The 22031-nt window shown below is 44.7% G+C and overlaps 1 protein-coding gene across 9 annotated transcripts in view; it reads left to right on the top strand.

Moving 5' to 3' along the window:
* aldh18a1 (aldehyde dehydrogenase 18 family, member A1) overlaps positions 1–22031 on the top strand; it is an 875135-nt gene that overhangs the window by 788689 nt on the left and 64415 nt on the right. For 7 of the 9 annotated variants that reach the window (XM_068053240.1, XM_068053233.1, XM_068053232.1 and 4 more), the window contains 3 exons: positions 7081–7230; positions 14509–14613; positions 14799–14951. In XM_068053240.1, coding sequence (XP_067909341.1) covers positions 7111–7230; positions 14509–14613; positions 14799–14951 — 378 coding nt within the window. In that variant the 5' untranslated portion in view covers positions 7081–7110. Of the gene's footprint in view, positions 1–7080; positions 7231–12865; positions 13007–14508; positions 14614–14798; positions 14952–22031 lie in introns of those variants that run through there. The other 2 variants (XM_068053239.1, XM_068053238.1) reach the window with 2 other exon arrangements.

Genomic DNA, 22031 nt, shown 5'->3' with positions numbered 1-22031 from the left:
CCAGTGTTTCCGCAGCTAAAGTGCTTTTAACGGCCCTTTTTATTTTCTTAGTTTATGAAGCTAAAGGACATTTCCCATTTTTCACCCATCAGAAATATTATGAAACCAGCTGTCCTCGCATACCAATCAGGAAGATTAGCGTGTGAAGCATCATTAAAAATGACTAGCTTTATGTTCTTTGGGTCACCTAAGGATGGGACCTTTAGTACACATTCTCCAGTTTCAATTTTAAATATTTTATTTGCCCTTAAAATAACTCTCAACGTTTGGGTGTTTCATCATCATTATACTTAGCTCCAGCTCATCGAAACTAGCATCAGGTCTAGTCTGAGTGCACAACCAATTTAATTGACCAATCAAGCTTTGCAATTGCACAGTCTCTTCTTTAGATAGATCATCATCTTTCTGGGATGACCAAACAGATTAACCGGGATGGGAGTAACTCTCTCTAAGTAGGATTGTTGATTTAAAGTTCTTCCAGACTTACCTGCTTAATATCTAAACCAATATATTTAAAGGCCCCACAAGCCTGTCACCAATCTAAAATTCTACTCCAATCTTATGAATAATATTTCTCAAAATCAGTGGCGCAGTGGTTAGCACCGCAGCCTCACAGCTCCAGCAACCCGGGTTCGATTCTGGGTGCTGCCTGTGCGGAGTTTGCAAGTTCTCCCTGTGACCGTGTGGGTTTCCGTCGGGTGCTCTGGTTTCCTCCCACAGCCAAAGACTTGCAGGTTGATAGGTAAATTGGCCATTGTAAATTGCCCCTAGTATAGGTAGGTGGTAGGGGAATATAGGGAAGGTGGGGATGTGGTAGGAATATGGGATTAGTGTAAGATTAGTATAAATGGTCGGCACAGACTCGGCGGGCCAAAGGGCCTATTTCAGTGCTGTATCTCTAAATAAATAAACTAAAATCCACAGTACCACTCCAAAAGAAATCATGAAGATGTCTGAACGTTTCCCTTTATGATAACAATAAAACATTGCAGGATCTGCTTTTAGTTGAACACAATTTTCAACAAAACGGATCTCACTGAGAAATACCACACCCTGGAAGCATCATTAAGGTCAGAGCTGTATTTCTTCAGTTTCCATAGTTTTCCTTCTGTATCTGCTGCCTCTTTAGGTGGTTTCAGAAACACTTCTCTCTGAAAAGTATCACCTTGCTGAAATGTGGCTTTTATATCAATGGATCTGCACTCCTGTGAATATGTGGCCAAAGGAGCCAAAAAGATTTTCAAAGGTTACTTTTCCAGCTGTGGGAGAGTCCACTCTAACATCGGTATCACCCAGTCACTCTTCAAAACCCCTTGCAACTAGCCTCGTTTTAGCCTTCGAAGTCCCATTGGGAAGGACCTGTTTCAGTACAAATCCATCTAGGTGACAAGGCTGGCTGTCCCCCTATCTGGTACCTCAGAATAAACTCCAAACTCTTTCCAACCCTCTCATTCCTTATGTTTTGTTTCTCTTATTAGTTTATCGTCAAGTTTATTGGCAGCCACTAAAACTTCACGGTCATGAGGACTTCTGCTTCTAATTCTATTCAGAGACTACTCTCTATCCTTCATTTCAAGATTGGAATCTGTTCAACTACAGCCTCTGTTAGTACTTTGATGTCTTTCAGGATTACTGCTAAAGATCTCCCTCACACTATCGGAGGCTCTTTCTCTGGTACGTGATTGATTCCTGACACAAGAGTCACTTCCAGACACACTTTTGGAACTTGCACTGTGCTTTCTTACTTTCACCCTTTAACCCCATTCTCCCAGTCCATGGATCTTGCTTCCTGGCCATCATCTTGAACATTCAACCAATATTTAAATGTACCTGTAGATTCTCCTGCACTTCTCACAATTGTTGCATCCCTCCATTTATTAGATCTCTCTGGAATATATGTTACCCTGTACCTACTCAGGGCAATTGTCCTTTGGATGCGATGGCTCTTTCCATGGCATCACGAGCCCTCACATTACTATCCAATCCTTGATCTTTCTCGTTCTGGTCCTCAGGACCTTCATCACTAAACATGAGCATTTGAGGTACAAGGTACCTTATTTCCTCTCGGCTGCACAGATTCTGAGATTTTGTAATTAACCCTGATTAAATCATGATGAATGAACCTTAACAGTTTGATTTCCATGCTTGATAACTACTGTCTTACCATCACGGCCTATTACCTTAATACCTGGCAACCCAACCCGAACCCGACTAGACCCGACTACTTGTGTCAGGGTCGTGTTCGGGTCAGGTCAATCCTCCGAGTCCAGCATTCGGGCTCGGGTCAGGTCGGGCTGGACAGTGCTACTTCTGGGAAGTCACGGGATCTGGCTCCCCACAGCTCCATCTGCAGGAATAGCCTGCTGCCCGAATGGATGAACAGGATCACAAGTATTACCATTTGGAAGGTAGAGCACAATAACATGTTTGATATCATTAAATTTATTGCAATATTCGGGCACGAAAAAAAATTAAAGGACCTTGGCCCGGGTTGGGTTCGGGTTGGCTGTGGTCGGGTCGGGCCCTGCTCAGGTTTCAATTTTATACCTGAGCAGGCCTTTATATTACCTCACCCAGGCCCTTCCATTCCCTATGGCCCTCTCTTTTATAATAGATCTCCTGAATTAAATTCCACTTCAGATGGCCTTATACGATGCCTCAGAGCTCTCTGAATTTTCTCAGAGACCTCAGCTTGGATGAAAGCCCATCTCCCTGCATATAAAGTATTCGAATGTGTAGGAAAAAAATTGAACTCATTGTAGTACCTTCGAGAGCAGGAGGACTGGCACACAGTACAGAAGGCAACTTGGGATTTGGCCCAAAGAACAATTGATAGGGACGATATCCTCCAACCATCTGAAGCGAATTCTTTGCATGAACCGCCCATGCCAGGGCAGTTATCAGCTTGCAGTTTGGTTGGTCAGCCAAGATTTTATACAGCATTTCATCAATCACTGCGTGATTCCTTTCACAGAGCCCATTGCTGACAGGACTTTCAGCTGTGTTATTCATAACAATAATGTTCATGTTTTCACACATGTCTCTGAACTCGTCATTAGTAAATTCTTCTCCATTATCGGTCAGAAACTTAGCTGGTGCCTCAAGTCCAGTCCCTATCCGTTTCTCCATGATTTTATCTATAATACCTTACTATCTATTATTGTGGAAAGACTAAATATAGTTGCTAGGTCTATAAAATGTAGAATGAAAATATTTTCATCTTTGTCCCATACGTTTAAATCCATGACAACTAACTCGTTTAAAGTCATGTGCCAATGGAAGGCTTATAATAGGATGTGATGGCATCCTCCGATTACTTTTTACAGATTTCACACTTTTTACTAATCTCTTCTATTATCTTCGTATTCTCCATCAATCACACCAGCATCCTTGAGCAGGAATTTTAAATCTTAGAGAAGAAGGTCAGCAAATTGTCTGTGTAACTTTAAGACAAGTTGCTTTTTATCTCTGATTCTTATCACCTGATGCTGTTAATACTTCTTCAAAAATCTGTCTCAAAACATTGGGTTTTGTTAAGGGGATACAAAAATACCCTGACTAGGTAAACTGCAAATTCACAACTTTCCAAAAACAATTGCCTTATTATGCTCCATATAAGGTTTCATTTGTGCCTTTTTCATTGAAGATTTACTCAAAAGTAAATGTATCTCACTAGAGACCACGTCAGTACTGATAAAGTGGCTTACTGCAGCTATTTTACATGGAATTATTTCTCGCTTCAGTGACTTCAATATGATGTCAGCACCAAACCTAAAGCTGGTAGTTCTTTTATACTCCTTAACCGTGTGTTGATCCTCACTACTGAGTGAATCCAGATAACATTGTAACCAGTCAGTTCCACACATGGTCAATGTGCAAGCACTATCTAATACAGCACAGTTGAACGAATCCACAACAAACACATTCATCACAGAACTAAAACGCCTTGTGACTGGTCCAATTCATTCAGATTCATCAGTATCTTCCTCTTCTGTCTCAGAATTCTCTGTGTCGTGTGTTATTTCAAGGACTCTGCTCCTCCGCTTTGAGCAGTTCGTTGTATAATGATACTTTGAGTCACACCTGAAGTACCTGTTAACTGTTCCTTGGGAATTCCTGGGATTCATTCATCTCCGATTGTTGTTCCAATTATGTGTTCTGTAGTAGTCAGATCTGCTAAAGGTGCTTTCACCCTCATTCCTCCTGTCTTTAACTCTTCCATTGTATTTATGCCTGCGTCCAGTATCCGGACCATTTCAAAATCTGATAACAATGGAGTCCTCCATTCTTTGTGGCACTGCAGAATGCTCTGTTTGTTTTACCAAGGCTGCAGGAAATGACTGTCTCCCCAGGAATTTCTTTAAGGCAGCAAACATCTGACCTAACAGGGAGGCTTTTTCCAAGAACAGAACCCCAGTTAAAACCAAGAGCCTGTCCATATGTGACACCCTAGCTCAATCTATCTACTTAAATGTTAGCAATAAGCCAGGGATCTCCAAATTGAATGCCCTCAATCTTCTATATGGTCTGTTAACGTCTGTGATATATTCCTCCATTGTATAACCATCTGTTTTCTGAAATCTATCCAAGTCTGGCCGTGCTTCAACGCATTCAGTAGGTCATCTTTCCTGTAAATTTCATCCAAGAATTCTGTCAGAAGATCCAAACCTTCATGTCCAACTGACAAGCATCCAGTTTACAAAACACTTCACTTCTGATTTTACTTTTGGTAGGAAGTGACAACACCAAGACCTTATTACCCCTTTGTTAGGGACGTAACCCATATCCACTTAATTCTTCCACTGGTCATATAGTTCAGACTCAGAGAACATCGGAGGGTAATCAGACCCTGACAATTTACGCTTGCTTTCTGCCATATTTCCCACTACAGCCAGTGAGATTTTGGTTTTCTATGTTTAAAAAAAAAATCTTAGTTTCCAACCTGCAGCTTTAGGTAAACCATCCTCTGCTACAGTGTTAAATTCCAGAAAGCTTGTTGTGGGAGGATGATGCTGGAGCCTATCTTTACACAGTTTCACATTTACTGTACAGGGTAAAAGGATTACAAACATGACAAACAGGTAGCTCCTCACTCAAAAACCTCACTAGTACTGGTAAGTGTCTCCTTATAAGTGCTCAAGTAAGACCCCAATAACACCCTCTACCTACATATAACTAAATAACGGATACACAATTAACAGCCAATATCTAAATGTTGCCCAGAAGGTGGGACAATTGGTAACGAGTGCTGCAGAGGAATTTTGGGAATGCTGGAAGTCAGACTGCTGGATTACCATATAATTGCTTGGAAACTCGAGCTTATTCCTAAAACAGCTGAAAATGCTCGAGGACAAAACTTTGAGATAAGCCTATTGGATTTTACCTCAGGGAAAAAGAATTTTTTTACAAATATACTGAAAAAAAAAGTTTTTTTCTATTTGTTCAGGGGATGTGGGCGTCGCTGGTTAGGCCAACATTTATTGCCCATCCCTAATTGCCCTTGAGAAGGTGGTGAACTGCCTTCTTGAACCACTGCAGTCCATGTGGTGCAGGTATACCCACAGTGCTGTTAGGAAGGGAGCTCCAGGATTTTGACCCAGTGACAGTGAAGGAACAGCGATATAGTTCCAAGTCAGGATGGTGTGTGACTTGGAGGGGAACTTGCAGTTAGTGGTACAAAGAACAAAGAACAGTACAGCACAGGAACAGGCCATTCGGCCCTCCAAGCCTGCACCGATCTTGATCCCTGCCTAAACTAAAACCTTCTGCACTTCCGGGGTCCATATCCCTCTATTCCCATCCTATTCATGTATTTGTCAAGATGCCTCTTAAACGTCGCTATCGTATCTGCTTCCACCACCACCCCTGGCAGCAAGTTCCAGGCACTCACCTTCCTCTGTGCAAAAACTTGCCTCGCACATCCCCTCTAAACTTTGCCCCTTACACCTTAAACCTATGTCCCCTAGTAACTGACTCTTCCACCCTGGGAAAAAGCCTCTGACTATCCACTCTGTCCATGCCGCTCATAACTTTGTAAACCTCTATCATGTCGCCCCTCCACCTCCGTCGTTCCAGTGAAAACAATCCGAGTTTATCCAACCTCTCCTCATAGCTAATGCCCTCCAGACCAGGCAACATCCTGGTAAACCTCTTCTGTACCCTCTCCAAAGCCTCCACGTCCTTCTGGTAGTGTGGCGACCAGAATTGCACACAATATTCTAAGTGTAGTCTAACTAAAGTTCTCTACAGCTGCAGCATGACTTGCCAATTTTTATACTCTGTGCCCCGACCAATGAAGGCAAGCATGCCATATGCCTTCTTGACTACCTTATCCACCTGCGTTGCCACTTTCAGTGACCTGTGGACCTGTACGCCCAGATCTCTCTGTCTGTCAATACTCCTAAGGGTTCTGCCATTTACTGTATACCTCCCACCTGCATTAGACCTTCCAAAATGCATTACCTCACATTTGTCTGGATTAAACTCCATCTGCCATTTCTCCGCCCAAGTCTCCAACCGATCTATATCCTGCTGTATCCTCTGACAATCCTCATCACTATCCGCAACTCCACCAACCTTTGTGTCGTCCGCAAACTTACTAATCAGACCAGCTACATTTTCCTCCAAATCATTTATATATGTCTCTTTGGACATCAACACTTCCCAATCTCTCACCATTTAAGAAAAGTCTGCCTTTCTGTTTTTTCTACCAAAGTGGATCACTCCACATTTATTCACATTATATTCCATTTGCCATGTTCTTGCCCATTCACTTAGCCTGTCCAAATCCCCTTGAAACCTCCTTGCACCTTCTTCACAACTTACATTCCCTCCTAGTTTTGTGTCATCAGCAAATTTGGAAATATTACAATTGGTCCCCACATCCAAATCATTGATATAGACTGTGAACAGCTGGGGCCCAAGCACTGATCCTTGCGGTACCCCACTAGTAACAGCCTGCCATCCTGAGAATGACCCATTTATTCCAACTCTCTGCTTATATTGTTACTATATTGTTTCATAAATGACCTGCTTATTACGAAATAGCAGTTTGTAACTCTCTCTGTGTTGCTGTTTAAGGTGTCTGTTCTGCAGAACCAAGGTCGGGAGATGATGATCGTAACAAGTGGAGCCGTGGCTTTTGGCAAGCAACGTCTTCGACATGAAATCCTGCTTTCACAGAGCGTACGACAAGCACTGCATTCAGGACAAAACCAGCTGAAAGACATGGTGAGCTGAGAGAAAGAGTTCGATAACTTTAGTATGTGGAAATAAAAACAGAAAGTGCTGGAAATACTCAGCATGTCTGGCAGCATCTGTGGAGAGAGAGAGAAGCAGAGTTAACGTTTCAGGTCTGTGACCTTTCATTAGGTGGATATCATGTTCTGAGTTTTGCAAACACGAGCTGGTTGAGTACGGTTAATACTCTGCCTATTGTGAACAGCTGAAGGGACGTGCTGTTTGATATGATCCGCCGGTCATTGGGACGTGCGGCCTATGTTCCTGGCATCGTCCAACGTTAGATGTGATTCCACAATTGGACAGCACTTGCTGAACAATCCCGAGTGTGCTAAGAATTACACTAACAACCAATTTAAGATTATCAGTCAGGCTCACAATGTGGCTCACTTACACTTGCTAGAAGCTGTGTATATTCTATGCAGGGACCTGTCCTCTGCAGACAAAGGAGCATGTACAAGCTTTGCACCTTTTCTGAAGTTAACAGGGACAATAGTTCCCTGATGCATTCTGCATGGCAATGCCTCAACCAATCAGAGTCAACTTGCCAACGAGTCAGCACCCTTTTCTCATGCAGTATAAATTGTTGCTCCCTTTGAAATTTGGTATTCTTCCATCTGTCCTGATGAGTGCAAGACAAAAAATGTTGACAGCAAGTCTTTTTTTCAGCAATGCAGCCCACTTTGTGTAATGTCTTGTAATTTAACTCTTGAAGTCCAGGTATCAGTCTGTTAAATCTGCATTGCATCCTTCCCAAGGTGCGGTGCCCAGAATTGTTCACAGTGCTCCAGGTGTGGTCTAACCAGGGCTTTGTATAGCTGAAGTATAACTTCTACCCCCTATCATGTAGTTCTCTAGATATAAAGGCTGGCATTCCATTCACCTTTTTGATTGTTTTCTGTTTTAATGATTTATGTACAGACCTCCACTGTGTTTCTAGCTTTTCACTATTCAGAAAGTACTCACCACCACCTTCTCAAGGGCATTTAGTGATAGGCAATAAATGCTGGCCTAGCCAGCGACGCCCACATCCCATGAATGAATAAAAAAAACTCTGTTCTATCTCTTTTAGGTCGAAAGTAGATGACCTCATTTACCTACATCGAAATCCATTTTGCACAGTTTTACCCATTCACCTAATCTATCAATATTTCTTTGTAATGGTAACACTTCCACCTACACTGCTCACAATCTCACCTATCTTTGTGTCATTGGCAAATTTGAATATGTGACTTTCTATCCCATCATCTAAGTCATTAATGAATATCGCAATCCTTGTGGAACACCACCTGTCACATCCTGCCAATTGGTACATCCGTCCACTATCTCTCTCCTTCTGCTCAGCCAGTTTTCTAACCAGGTCAATAATTTGCCTTCAGTTCCATGAGCTTTAACTTTAGCTAACAGTCTCTTATGAGGAATATTAACAAATGCCTTCTAGAAGTCCAAAGAAGTAACATCCATAGATATTCCCCTGTTCACTAATTTAGTCACCCCTTTAAAAATTTCAATCAGATATGTCGGGCATGACCTACCCTTTACAAATCCATGTTGGCTCTCTCTGATCAGCTGTTCAAGGAACCCTATCCTTAATTATAGATTCTAACAATTTCCTGACAACAGATGGGAGGCTAACTGGTATATAATTCCCTGGTTTCCCTCTCTCACCTTTCTTTAAATAGTAGAGTGACATGCACAATTTTCCAATCTAAAGGAATGGTTCCTGAATTGAGAGAACTGTGGAAGATTATAGTTTGGGCATCTACAATGTTCACATCTACTTCCTTTAAAATCCTGGACAGAAACCATCTGGTCCCGGAGATTTGTCACTCAACTTGTGTGTTCCGCATTCTTGGTCCTCTCTTCCTCATCTCCTCAGCAGCATACACCTGCAGACATGGTCAGCTTCACATGTACACTGACCTCACCCAGCTTTATCTCTTCACTGTCTGTGTTGTCAGACTGCTTGGCTGATATCCAGTCTTGGATAAGCCACAATTTCCTCTAGCCACACTTTGGAAAGACAGATACATTGTGTTTGGTCCCTGTAACAGATTCCATATTCTCGCTACTGATTCCATTTCCTTCCCTGGCCAGACTCGGGCTGCACCAGATCATTCACAACCTCTGCATCCTATTCCACCATGAGCGTAGCTACCAACCTCATGTTCTCTCCATCATATATCCAACTCCATAGCATTGCCCTTCTCCACCCCTACCTCAGCCCATCTGCTGCTGAAATCTGACATATTCTTTTGTCAGGAACCACTCAGCAGGTCTGGCAGCATCTATGGAAAGAGAAGCAGAGTTAACGTTTCGGGTCAGTGACCCTTCTTTGGAACTGACAAATATTAGAAAAGTCGCAGGTTATAAGCAAGTGAGGTGGGGGTGGGGCAAGAGATAACAAAGGAGAAGGTGTCGATTGGACAAGGCCACCTAGCTGACCAAAAGGTCATGGAGCAAAGGCAAACAATATGTTAATGGTGTGTTGAAAGACAAAGCATTAGTACAGATAGGGTGCTAATGGACTGAAGATTGAACAGCAGCCAGTGCAAACTTGAAAAAAAACAGTGGGTAAGCAAACTGAACAAACTAAGGTGAAATGAAATAAACACAAAAAAAAAGATTGTAAAAAATGTAAAAAAGGAAAAAAAAGAGAAAAAAAAACTAAAAATGAAAGTAAAGTGGGGGGCTGTCATGCTCTGAAATTATTGAACTCAATGTTCAGTCCGGCAGGCTGTAGTGTGCCTAATCGGTAAATGAGATGCTGTTCCTCGAGCTTGCGTTGATGTTCACTGGAACACTGCAGCAATCCCAGGACAGAGATGTGAGCATGAGAGCAGGGGCGAGTGTTGAAATGGCAAGCAACCGGGAGCTCAGGGTCCTGCTTGCGGACTGAGCGGAGATGTTCCGCAAAGCGGTCACCCAGTCTGCGCTTGGTCTCCCCAGTGTAGAGGAGACCACACTGTGAGCAGCGAATACAGTATACTACATTGAAAGAAGTACAACTAAATCGCTGCTTCACCTGAAAGGAGTGTTTGGGGCCTGGGATAGTGAGGAGAGAGGAGGTTGACCTTCCATCTTCCACCCTCTTTAAACTTCAGGTTATCTAAACTTCTGCTGCCTCTGTCCTAGCCTACAAGTCCCATTTCACCATCATCCCTACAAATACTGTGGATACAAAATACTGCGGATGCTGGAAAACTGAAATAAAAACAGAAAATGCTGGAAATACTCAGCCAGTCCGCATCTGTGGAGAATTTCAAGTAATTAACTTTCTGATGAAAGGTCATCGATTGGAAATGTTAACTCTGTTTCTGTCTTACTGATGCTGTCAGACCTGCTGAGTATTTCCATCACTTTTTTTATTTCACCATCACCCGTCTTCTCTGACCTATGTTGGCTTCCAGTCCCCCAAGAGCTCTAATTTTAAATCCTCATCTTTGTATTTTTTTTATTCGTTCATGTGATGTTGCCATCGCTGGCCAGGCCAGCATTTATTGCCCATCTCTAATTGCCCTTGAGAAGGTGGTGGTGAGCTGCCTTCTTGAACTGCTGTAGTCCATGTTGGGTAGGTATACCCACAGTGCTGTTAGGAAGGGAGTTCCAGGATTTTGACCCAGCGACAGTGAAGGAACGGCGATATAGTTCCAAGTCAGGATGGTGTGTGACTTGGAGGGGAACTTGCAGGTGGTGGTGTTCCCATGTATTTGCTGCCCTTGAGGTGGTAGAGGTCACAGGTTTGGAAGGTGTTGTCTAAGGACCCTTGGTGTATTGCTGCAGTGCATCTTGCAGATGGCACACACTGCTGCCACTGTGCATCGGTGGTGGAGGGAGTGAATGTTTGAAGATGGGGTGCCAATCAAGCAGGCTGCTTTGTTCTGCATGGTGTCGAGCTTCTTGAGTGTTGTTGGAGCTGCACCCATCCAGGCAAGTGGAGAGTATTCCATCACACTCCTGACTTGTGCCTTGTAGATGGTGGACAGGCTTTGTGGAGTCAGGAGGTGAGTTACTCGCCTCAGGATTCCTAGCCTCTGACCTGCTCTTGTAGCCATGGTATTTATATGGCTACTCCAGTTCAGTTTCTGGTTAATGGTAACCCCTAGGATGTTGATAGTGGGGGATTCAGTGATGGTAATACCATTGAATGTCAAGGGGAGATGGTTAGATTCTCGCTTGTTGGAGATGGTCATTGCCTGGCACTTGTGTGGCGCGAATGTTACTTGCGAATGATATTTTAGCCTCTTCATGTTCTTTTCCCTCCCTATCTCTGTAACAATCCCACCCAGGCAATCTTCACTCCTCTGGCTATTGCTTCTTGTGCATTCTTCCTCCCTACCCCCGGCATTGGCAGATGTGTCTTCAACTGTCTGGGCTCCACACTCTAGAATTTGTTCCCTAAACCCCTCCCTCCACCTTTGAAGAGCCTCCTTAAAAGCCACCTCTTTGGCCAAACAATTTGGTTGCGCCGGCTAATAACACCTTTGTCTCAACGACCATTTTTTGATAAGTCTGTCATTTTCTGCATTAAAGGTGCCATTCAAATGCAGGTTTTTGTACAGGTTTGAGCTACAGTCAGGAACATTTAGAACAGGAGGAGGCCATTCAGCCCCTTGAGCCTGTTACACAGGAACAGCAGGAGGCCATTCAGCCCCTCGAGCCTGTTACACAGGATCAACAGGAGGCCATTCAGCCCCTCGAGCCTGTTACACAGGAACAGCAGGAGGCCATTCAGCCCCTCGAGCTTGTTACACAGGAACAGGAGGAGGCCATTCAGCCCATCCAACCTGTTACACAGGAACAGGAGGAGGCCATTCAGCCCATCCAGCCTGTTACACAGGAACAGGAGGAGGCCATTCAGCCCATCCAGCCTGTTACACAGGAACAGGAGGAGGCCATTCAGCCCTTCCAGCCTGTTACACAGGAACAGGAGGAGACCATTCAGCCCCTCGAGCCTGTTACACAGGAACAGGAGGAGGCCATTCAGCCCCTCGAGCCTGTTACACAGGAACAGGAGGAGGCCATTCAGCCCCTCGAGCCTTACACAGGAACAGGAGGAGGCCATTCAGCCCTTCCAGCCTGTTACACAGGAACAGGAGGAGGCCATTCAGCCCCTCGAGCCTGTTACACAGGAACAGGAGGAGGCCATTCAGCCCCTCGAGCCTGTTACACAGGAACAGCAGGAGGCCATTCAGCCCCTCGAGCCTGTTACACAGGAACAGGAGGAGGCCATTCAGCCCATCCAGCCTGTTACACTGGAACAGGAGGAGGCCATTCAGCCCATCCAGCCTGTTACACAGGAACAGGAGGAGGCCATTCAGCCCCTCGAGCCTGTTACACAGGAACAGGAGGAGGCCATTCAACCCTTGACGCTTACTCTGCCATCCAATTGGATCAGCTTGCAATTGTTTTTGTTTAATTAAGGGGTGATTTGACAGAATGTGTAAAATTATGAAGGGATTGGGAAAATGTACTAGAAACAAACTATTGATTCAGGAATGTAGGGGATATAAGATTAGATGCAAGAGATTAGGTAGAGAATAAGAATTTATTTTATTCACACACAGGTAATGAGACTGTGGAATGCACAACTTGAGCTACTGATTTTATGAATGAAGCAGAGACCATATCAACAGAACTTAGATAGGTGACTGAAGGAAAATGAGATCAAGGAATACAGCTACAGATGGGCCTATGGGATTAGGATACTGCATGCGTAGAGAATAAATACCAACGTGGACTGGTTGTGCCAAACAGTATGTTCCAGGTTGTAATTCTCTGTATTTTGTGTATGATAAGTTTCATTTCAACTTTGTTGTGCCTTTATTTAAGAAGGGCAGCAGGGATAAGCCAGAGAACTACAGGCCGGTGAGCCTTACATCAGTGGTGGGCAAGTTATTGGAAGGGATTCTGAGAGACAGGATTTATATGCATTTGGAAAGGCAAGGTCTGATTAGGGATAGTCAGCATGGCTTTGTGCGTGGGAAATCATGTCTCACGAATTTGATTGAGTTTTTCGAGGAGGTGACCAAGAGGATTGACGAGGGCAGGGTGATGGACGTTGTCTACAAGGACTTTGGCAAGGCCATTGACAAGGTCCCGCGTGGCAGGCTGGTCCAGAAGGTTCGAACACATGGGATCCAGGGTGAGCTGGCCAATTGGATACAAAATTGGCTTGGTGATAGGAGGCAGAGGGTGGTAGTGGAGGGTTGTTTTTCAGATTGGAGGCCGGTGACCAGTGGTGTGCCACAGGGATCGGTGCTGGGCCCTCTGTTGTTTGTCATATATATTAATGACTTGGATGTGAATGTAAGGGGCATGATTAGTAAGTTTGCAGATGACACCAAAATTGGTGGAATAGTGGACAGTGAAGAAGGTTGTCTAAGGTTACAACAGGATATAGATCAACTGGGAAAGTGGGCAAGGGATTGGCAAATGGAATTTAACGCAGACAAGTGTGAAGTGATGCATTTTGGGAAGTTAAACCAGGGCAGGACATATACAGTGAATGGCAGGGCCCTGGGGAGTGTTGTTGAGCAGAGAGAGCTTCGGGTGCAAGTACATAGTTCCCTGAAAGTGGCAACACAGGTAGACAGGGTGGTGAAGAAGGCGTATGACATGCTTGCCTTCATCAGCCAAGGCATTGAGTACAAGAGTTGGGACATCATGTTACAGTTGTACATAACGTTGGTTAGGCCGCATTTGGAGTACTGTGTGCAGTTCGGGTCACCGCACTACAGGAAAGAAGTGATTAAGCTAGAGAGGGCGCAGAAAAGATTCACAAGGATGTTGCCTGGTTTGGAGGGCTTGAGTTATAAAGAGAGATTGGATAGGCTGGGTCTGTTTTCCCTGGAGTGAAGGAGGCTGAGAGGGGACATGATAGAGGTATATAAAATTATGAGAGGCATAGATAGGGTAGATAGCCAGAGTCTGTTTCCCATGGTCGGGGTGACTAAAACTAGAGGGCATAGATTTAAGGTGAGAGGGAGGAGGTTTAAAGGGGATCAAAGGAGTAAATTTTTCACACAAAGAATAGTGGGTATCTGGAATGAGCTGCCTGAGGAGGTGGTGGAGGCAGGAACAGTAGCAACATTTAAGAGGCATCTGGACAGGTACTTGAATGAGCAAGGCATAGAGGGATATGGAATTAATGCAGGCAGGTGGGATTAGTATAGATAGGCATTATGGCCGGCATGGGTGCGGTGGGCCGAAGGGCCTGTTTCTATGCTGTACGACTCTATAACTCTATGACTCTTTGACTCTTTGCAGACTGTTCCTGTGTTGGAAGCTCGTGCCTGTGCTGCAGCTGGACAGAGTGGCTTGATGGCTCTGTATGAAGCAATGTTCACACAGTACAGTATTTGTACTGCTCAGGTCTGTGCTATTGTCCTTGTGTTTCCTGAAATTGTTCATGTGTGATATCACTTTTAAGCATTGTTTGCGTCTAATCTGTGGTTCAGTAACTTTTACAATTTGGATTTGTTCCTTCCAGATTACCAGGTTTGAATTTGAGAAATTGAAATCTCGCTTCAATATTATACTTTGCTCTTTGTCCCCAGATTCTTGTAACAAACTTGGATTTCCATGATGAGCAAAAGCGACGGAACTTAAGCAGCACACTGCACGAGCTTCTCCGAATGAACATCGTTCCAATCATCAATACCAATGATGCTGTTGTTCCACCTCCTGAACCCAACAGTGACCTGCAGGGGGTAGGTGGAGTCAGAGAATCCTCGGCATCCGGCAGGGATGGTTTAAAGTGGCAACTTTTTTTACAACAACTACTACTAGCATTTATATAGCTCCTTTAATGTAGAAAAATGTTTCAAGGCACTTCACTGGAGTGTTGTCTAATGAAATTTGCCACCAAGATGGTGAAAGATTAGGACAGATGACCAAAATCTTGGTCAAAGAGGCAGGTTTTAAGGAGTCTTAAAGGAGGAAAGAAAAAGGTCGAGAGGGAGTTCCAGAGTTTAAAGAAAAAAACAAAGACTTTCATTTATATAGCACTTTCCATGACCACCAGACCTCTCAAAGCACTTTAAAACTAATGAAGTACTTTTGAAGTGTAGTGTTAGGGCCAGGTGAGGAGGGGGGGTCTCAGGCTCCCCTCTTGCCCCTTCCTCTTATTTGTCTGCTTGTCTCTTTTCTGTGTCACAAAACTTGTTGCTTCAGAGATGAACAGGCGGTCACATGATTCTTCTCAATCCCCTTGGTTTCTAATGAGGTGTTTCTGGAATCTGCTGATGAAATTCGAGGTTCTACATGCCCCAGGGTGTCCATTCACACTTGGACAGGGTCGGTGCTTTCAAAGTCAGTGGGTGGGGATGGCCTTGACTGCCATGATAATGAAATTATTCTAGATAATTCAGTCACTTCGAGCAAGCCGTTGTCCTGGCTGGGCTTCTTGTTAGACTTTTTGTCGCCAGTCCAATCTCCCAGTGTTCCAGATGTAAATGGTAGTGGCCATCTTTACTGCTAGTTTTTTAAAAGTTACTTGTAGGGTATTTTTTCATGAAAAGCCGAAGGTAAGTTTCCAACTGATGAAATCCATCGTTCTCATTTGGCATATAGAGTTTTCTTGATGGTAGAAAATGCAGCAAACAATTTGTGCACAGCAAGCTCCCACAAACAGCTATGTGATAATGATCTGTTTTTGTGATGTTGATTGAGGGATAAATATTGGGCAGGAGACCCCTGCTCTTCTTCAAAATAGAGTCATGTGATCTTTTACATCCACTCAAGCAGGCAGATGCAGCCTTGATTTAACGCCTCATCTGAAAGACAGCACCTCCCACAATGCAGCACTCCCAGTACTGCACTGGAGCATCAGTCTGGATTTTAAGGTCTCGGCAGTTGAAGTCATGACCACCAATAGTGGAGCGATTAAAATCAGGGATGTACAAGAGGCTAGAATTGAAGGAGTGCAGATAAATTACTAACATACAAATTAGGAGCAGGAGTAGGCCACTCAGCCCCTCGAGCCTGCTCAGCCATTCAACAAGATCATGGCTGATCTGATTGTAACCTCAACTCCACATTCCCACCTACCCCCAATAACCTTTCACCCCCTTGCTTATCAAGAATCTATCTACCTCTGCCTTAAAAATATTCAAAGATTCTGTTTCCACCGCCTTTTGAGGAGGAGAATTCCAAAGACTCTCAACCCTCTGAGAGAAAGAATTTCTCCTCATCTCTGTCTTAAATGGGCGACCCTTTATTTTTAAACAGTGACTCCTTCGTTTTGCAAGCTGCAACATCAGAACTATGTGTCCTGGCCTGTCGGAAGACCTTACACAAATCAACGACTCTCGGAAGACCGCCATCATTAACAACGAGCTCAGTCGACTCCATGTGGACATTGCAGCACTTCAGGAGACACACCTCCCTGCGAGCGGATCTCTAACAGAGCAAGACTACAGCTTCCACTGGCAGGGTAGGGTTCCTGAAGAACCAAGACAGCATGGAGTGGGCTTCGCCATCAGAAACTCCTTGCTCAGCATGATAGAGCCTCCCTCAAATGGCTCGGAACGCATACTGTCCATCCGACTGCTCACCACCTCTGGTCCAGTACACCTACTCAGCATCTATGCTCCAACACTCTGCTCCCCACCTGAAGCTAAAGATCAGTTCTACGAGGAACTCCATAACATCATTAGCAGCATCCCCAACACTGAACACCTATTCCTGCTGGGGGACTTTAATGCCAGGGTTGGGGCCGACCATGACTCATGGCCCTCCTGCCTTGGGCGCTATGGCGTTGGAAGGATAAATGAGAATGGGCAGAGACTGCTTGAGTTGTGTACCTATCATAACCTCTGCATCACCAACTCATTCTTTCACACTAAACCCTGTCACCAGGTTTCATGGAGACACCCAAGATCACGTCGTTGGCACCAGCTAGACCTCATTGTCACAAGGCGAGCCTCCTTAAACTGTGTTCAAACCACTCGCAGCTTTCACAGTGCAGACTGCAACACCGACCACTCCCTGGTGTGCAGCAAGGTTAGACTCAGACCAAAGAAGTTGCATCATTCCAAGCAGAAGGGCCACCCGCGCATCAACACGAGCAGAATTTCTCATCCACAACTGTTACAAAAATTTCTAAATTCACTTGTAACAGCCCTTCAAAACACTCCCACAGGGGATGCTGAGACCAAGTGGGCCCACATCAGAGACGCCATCTATGAGTCAGCCATGACCACCTATGGCAAACGTGTGAAGCGGAATGCAGACTGGTTTCAATCTCACTTTGAAGAGCTGGAACCTGTCATAGCCGCTAAGCGCATTGCACTGCTGAACTACAAGAAAGTCCCCAGCGAGTTAACATCCACAGCACTTAAAGTAACCAGAAGCACTGCACAAAGAATAGCCAGGCGCTGCGCAAATGACTACTGGCAACACCTATACAGTCATATTCAGCTGGAAACGTCAGAGGAATGTCTCTTTGGCCTTCTTATCTCGAGAGACAATGGGTAAGCACCTGGAGGTGGTCAGTGGTTTGTGAAGCAGCGCCTGGAATGGCTATAAAGGCCAATTCTAGAGTGACAGACTCTTCCACAGGTGCTGCAGAAAAATGTGTTTGTCGGGGCTGTTACACAGTTGGCTCTCTCCTTACACTGCCATCTCTTTTCCTGCCAACTGCTAAGTCTCTTCGACTCGCCACACTTTAGCCCCGCCTTTATGGCTGCCTGCCAGCTCTGGCGATCGCTGGCAACTGACTCCCACGACTTGTGATCAATGTCACAGGACTTCATGTCGCGTTTGCAGACGTCTTCAAAGCGGAGACATGGACGGTCCCCCTCAAATCTAAATCAGGGGACATAATCACTGACCAACTCAAACAAATGGACCGCTGGGTAGAGCACTACCTAGAACTGTACTCCAGGGAGAATGTTGTCACTGAGACCGCCCTCAATGCAGCCCAGCCTCTACCAGTCATGGATGAGCTGGACATACAGCCAACCAAATCGGAACTCAGTGATGCCATTGATTCCCTAGCCAGCGGAAAAGCCCCTGGGAAGGACAGCATTACCCCTGAAATAATCAAGAGTGCCAAACACATGCACCTCAGGTCCCTCTGCACAAGTTAATTATGGATAGTCAGCAAGGATTTATAAAAGGCAGATCGTGCTTGACTAATCTAATTGAATTTTTGATGAAGTAACAGCAAAGGTTGATGAAGAGAATGTGGTGGATGTTGTTTCTATGGATTTTAAGGAAGTGTTTTATAAAGTACCACATAAAAGACTGGTTAAGAAAATTGAAGCTCATGGAATAGGAGGGTCAGTGTCCAGTTGGATAAAAAAATGTCTTATGGACAGAAAACAGCGAGTCGTAGAAAATGGTTGTTTTTCAGACTGGAGGATGGTAGACAGCGGTGTTCCCCAAGGCTCAGTGCTGGGACCACTGCTTTTTTTTTGCTGTACATAAATGACTTGGATCTTGGAATACAGAGTAGAATCTCAAAATTTGCTGACAACACCAAACTTGGGGGTGAAGCAAACAGTGAGGATGATATGAACCACCTGCAACAGGACATAGACAGGCTGGTAGAATGGGCAGAGAGGTGGCAGATGGAGTTTAATACTGACAAGTGTGAGGTGATGCATTTTGGCAGAAGGGATAGGGAGAGGCAATATATACTTAATGGCACAGTTCTAAAGAGTGTGTAGGAACAGAGGGACCTGGGGGTGTATGTACATTGATCTTTGAAGGTAACAGGACATATTGAGAGAATGGTGAGTAAAGCATATGGGATCTTGGGATTCATAAATAGAGGCATTGAGTACAAAAGCAGGGAAGTTATGCTGAACCTTTATAAAGCTCTGATTAGGCCACAACTGGAGCATTGCATCTAGTTCTGGTCACCACACTTCGGAAAGGATGTGAGGGTCCTGGAGAGGGTGCAGAGGAGATTTACTAGAATGCCTGCAGGGATGGAGATTTTTAGTTACAAGGTTAGGTTGGAAAAGCTGGATTTGTTCTCCTTAGAACAATAGAGATTGAGGGGAGATTTAATAGAAGTGTACAAGATTATGACAGGCTTAGAAAAGTTAGACAAGGAAAAACTGTTCCCATTAACTAATGGTACAAGGATTAGAGGACACAGATTGAAAGTTTTGGGCAAGAGATGCAGGGGGAATATGAGGAAGCACTTTCTTACACAGCGGGTGGTAATGACCTGGAACTCGCTGTCCACAAGAGTGGTGGAAGCAGAGACAATCAATGACTTCAAGAGGAAGTTGGATGACCACCTGAGAGAAATAGACTTGCAGGGCTGTGGGGTTCAAGCCGGGCAGTAGGACTGACAGCATAGCTCTGTGGAGAGTCGGCATGGAGCCGATGGGCTGAATGGCCTCCTTCTGTGCCATGAATGACTCTATGACTCTAATAGGCCGTACTTTTCCTTTAGTTATCCTCTTGCCCTTTATGTATTTATAAAGAAAATCTTTGAGTGTCCTTTGATTTTACTTGCCAATACTTTTACATGTGCTCTCTTTGCTTTCCTAATTTCCTTATACATTTCACCCCTACACTAGGTTTTCTGCAGTATTGAGCCCTCAGTATCTGTCATAAGCTTCCCTTTTTTTCTTTATCCTCTCCTTTAAGCCCATTGACATCCAGGAGGCTCTGGATTCGTTGGTTCCGCTCCTTTTCTTTAAGGGAACATACTTGCTCTGAATCCTCACCATCTCTTTCTTGAATTCCTCCCACTGATCTGGCACTGATTTACCTTCTAGTAGCTGTTTCCAGTCCACTTTAGCTAAATCACATCTCAGCTTAATAAAGTTAGCTTTTCCTCAATTGAAAACTTTTATTCCTGGTCTATCTTTGTCCTTTTCCATAACTACCCTAAATCTAACTAAATTATGATCACTTCCACCAAAGTGCTTCCCAACTGATTCCCCTTCCACCTGCCCAGCTTCATTCTCTAAAACTAAGTCTGGAATCGCCCATTCTCTTGTTGGATTTACTACGTACTGGCTAAAAAATTCTCCTGAATGTTTTTGAAGAATTCTGCTCCCTCTCTGCTTTTCACACTAATTCTATCCCAGTTAATATTAGGGTAGTTGAAATCCCCCACTATTACTGCCCTGTTGTTTTTGCACTTCTCAGAGATTTATCTACATATTTGCTCTTCTATCTCTCTCTGACTGTTTGGGGGTCTATAGTACACTCCCAGTGGTGTGATTGCTGCCTTTTTGTTCTTCATTCCAACCCATATGGCCTCATTTGATGATCCTTGCACCATATTATCCCTTCTCACAGCTTTAGTTATTTTGTTAATCAATATTGCAACCACCCCCTCCATTTTTATCCCTTTCTCTATCTGATCTGAAATCCCTTTAGCCAGGAATGTTGAGCTGCCATTCCTGCCCTACTTTCAGTCATGTCTCAGTAATAGCTACATCATAGTCCCATGTCCCACGTGTCAATCTGTGCTCTCAGCTCATCTGTCCTATTCCTTAGACTTCTTGCATTGAGGTCTATACCATTTAGCATTGCCAAACTCCCTTCTTATCTAGTCTCTAGCTTTTGTTTCCTCTGCCCTCCAAACACACTTACTAGTTTTCTGCCTTCCATTTCCTACTTTTCTTCTCTCCCTTCTCCTGCTTCATCTACTCTCAAGTTCCCATCCCCCTGCCAAGTAGTTTAAACCCTTCCCAACAGCACTAGCAAAACCCCCTGCGAGGATATTGGTCCCAGTTCTGTTGAGGTGCAACCTGTCCGGCTTGTACAGATCCCACCTCTCCCAGAAGTGATCCCAATCCCTCAGGAATCTAAAGCCCTCCTTCCTGCATCATCTCTGCAGCCACGTATTCATCAGCTCTATCTTCCTCTTTCTGTATTCACAAGCATGTGGCACCAGGAGTAATCCAGAGATTACTATCTTTGAACTCCTACTTTCCAATCTCTCTCCTAGCTCCCTAAACTCTGCCTGCAGGACCTCGTCCCTCTTTCTGCCTATGTCATTGTGCTGATTATGGACCGTGACCTCTGGCTGTTTACCCTCCTCCCTCAGAATGTCCTGCAGCCACTCAGGGGCCTCCTTGACTCTGGCACCAGGGATGCAACATAACATCCTGGAGTCAAGTCTGTGGCTGCAGAAGCACCTGTTTGTTCCCCTCACTATTGAATCCCCTACCACAATTGTTCTTGCACTGTTTTTCCTCCAAACCCCCCCATGCAGCTGAGCCACCTGTGGTGCCATGGACTTGGCTTTACCTGCACTCCCCAGCGGAACCATCACTCTCACCAGTATTCACAATTGAATACCGGTTGGAGAGTGAGATGTACTCATGGGATCACTGCCCTGCCTGCCTGGTCCTCCTTGTCCTTTGCACTGTCTCCCATTCCCCCTTTGCCTGCACATTTTAAGCTACAGGGTGACCACCTCCAGAAACGTGCTCTCAGCCTCAAGGATGCCCTATACTGACTCCATCCAGCGCTCAAGCTCTGAAACCTGGAGCTCGAGCTGCTCCAGCTGGTGACACTTTCTATATATGTGGTCATCCAGACCACGAGAAGCATCCGGGATTTCCCATATAGCACAAGATGTGCATTCCACGGTGCTGAGGTTCCCTACCATACCTGTACTTTCTAAAGTTAATGTGGCTGGCGTGGAATCAGCTCGGAGCATTGATAAACTAATGTCCAGGTGTGTAGTGTGACTGAGCTCAGAAGCTATTTGGAGGATAGAATATCACAGGATGTATTGCTGGAGGTATTTCCGTGGGAATGTAGAGCTGGGAGGTATGTAGAATCAATTGCTGACAATTGTTGACAAC

Source organism: Heterodontus francisci, chromosome 20 (genome assembly GCF_036365525.1).
Source record: "Heterodontus francisci isolate sHetFra1 chromosome 20, sHetFra1.hap1, whole genome shotgun sequence".
Classification (NCBI taxonomy): Eukaryota; Metazoa; Chordata; class Chondrichthyes; order Heterodontiformes; family Heterodontidae; genus Heterodontus; species Heterodontus francisci.
Note: the sequence above shows the minus strand (reverse complement) of the source record. Positions and strands in the feature narration are given on the sequence as shown.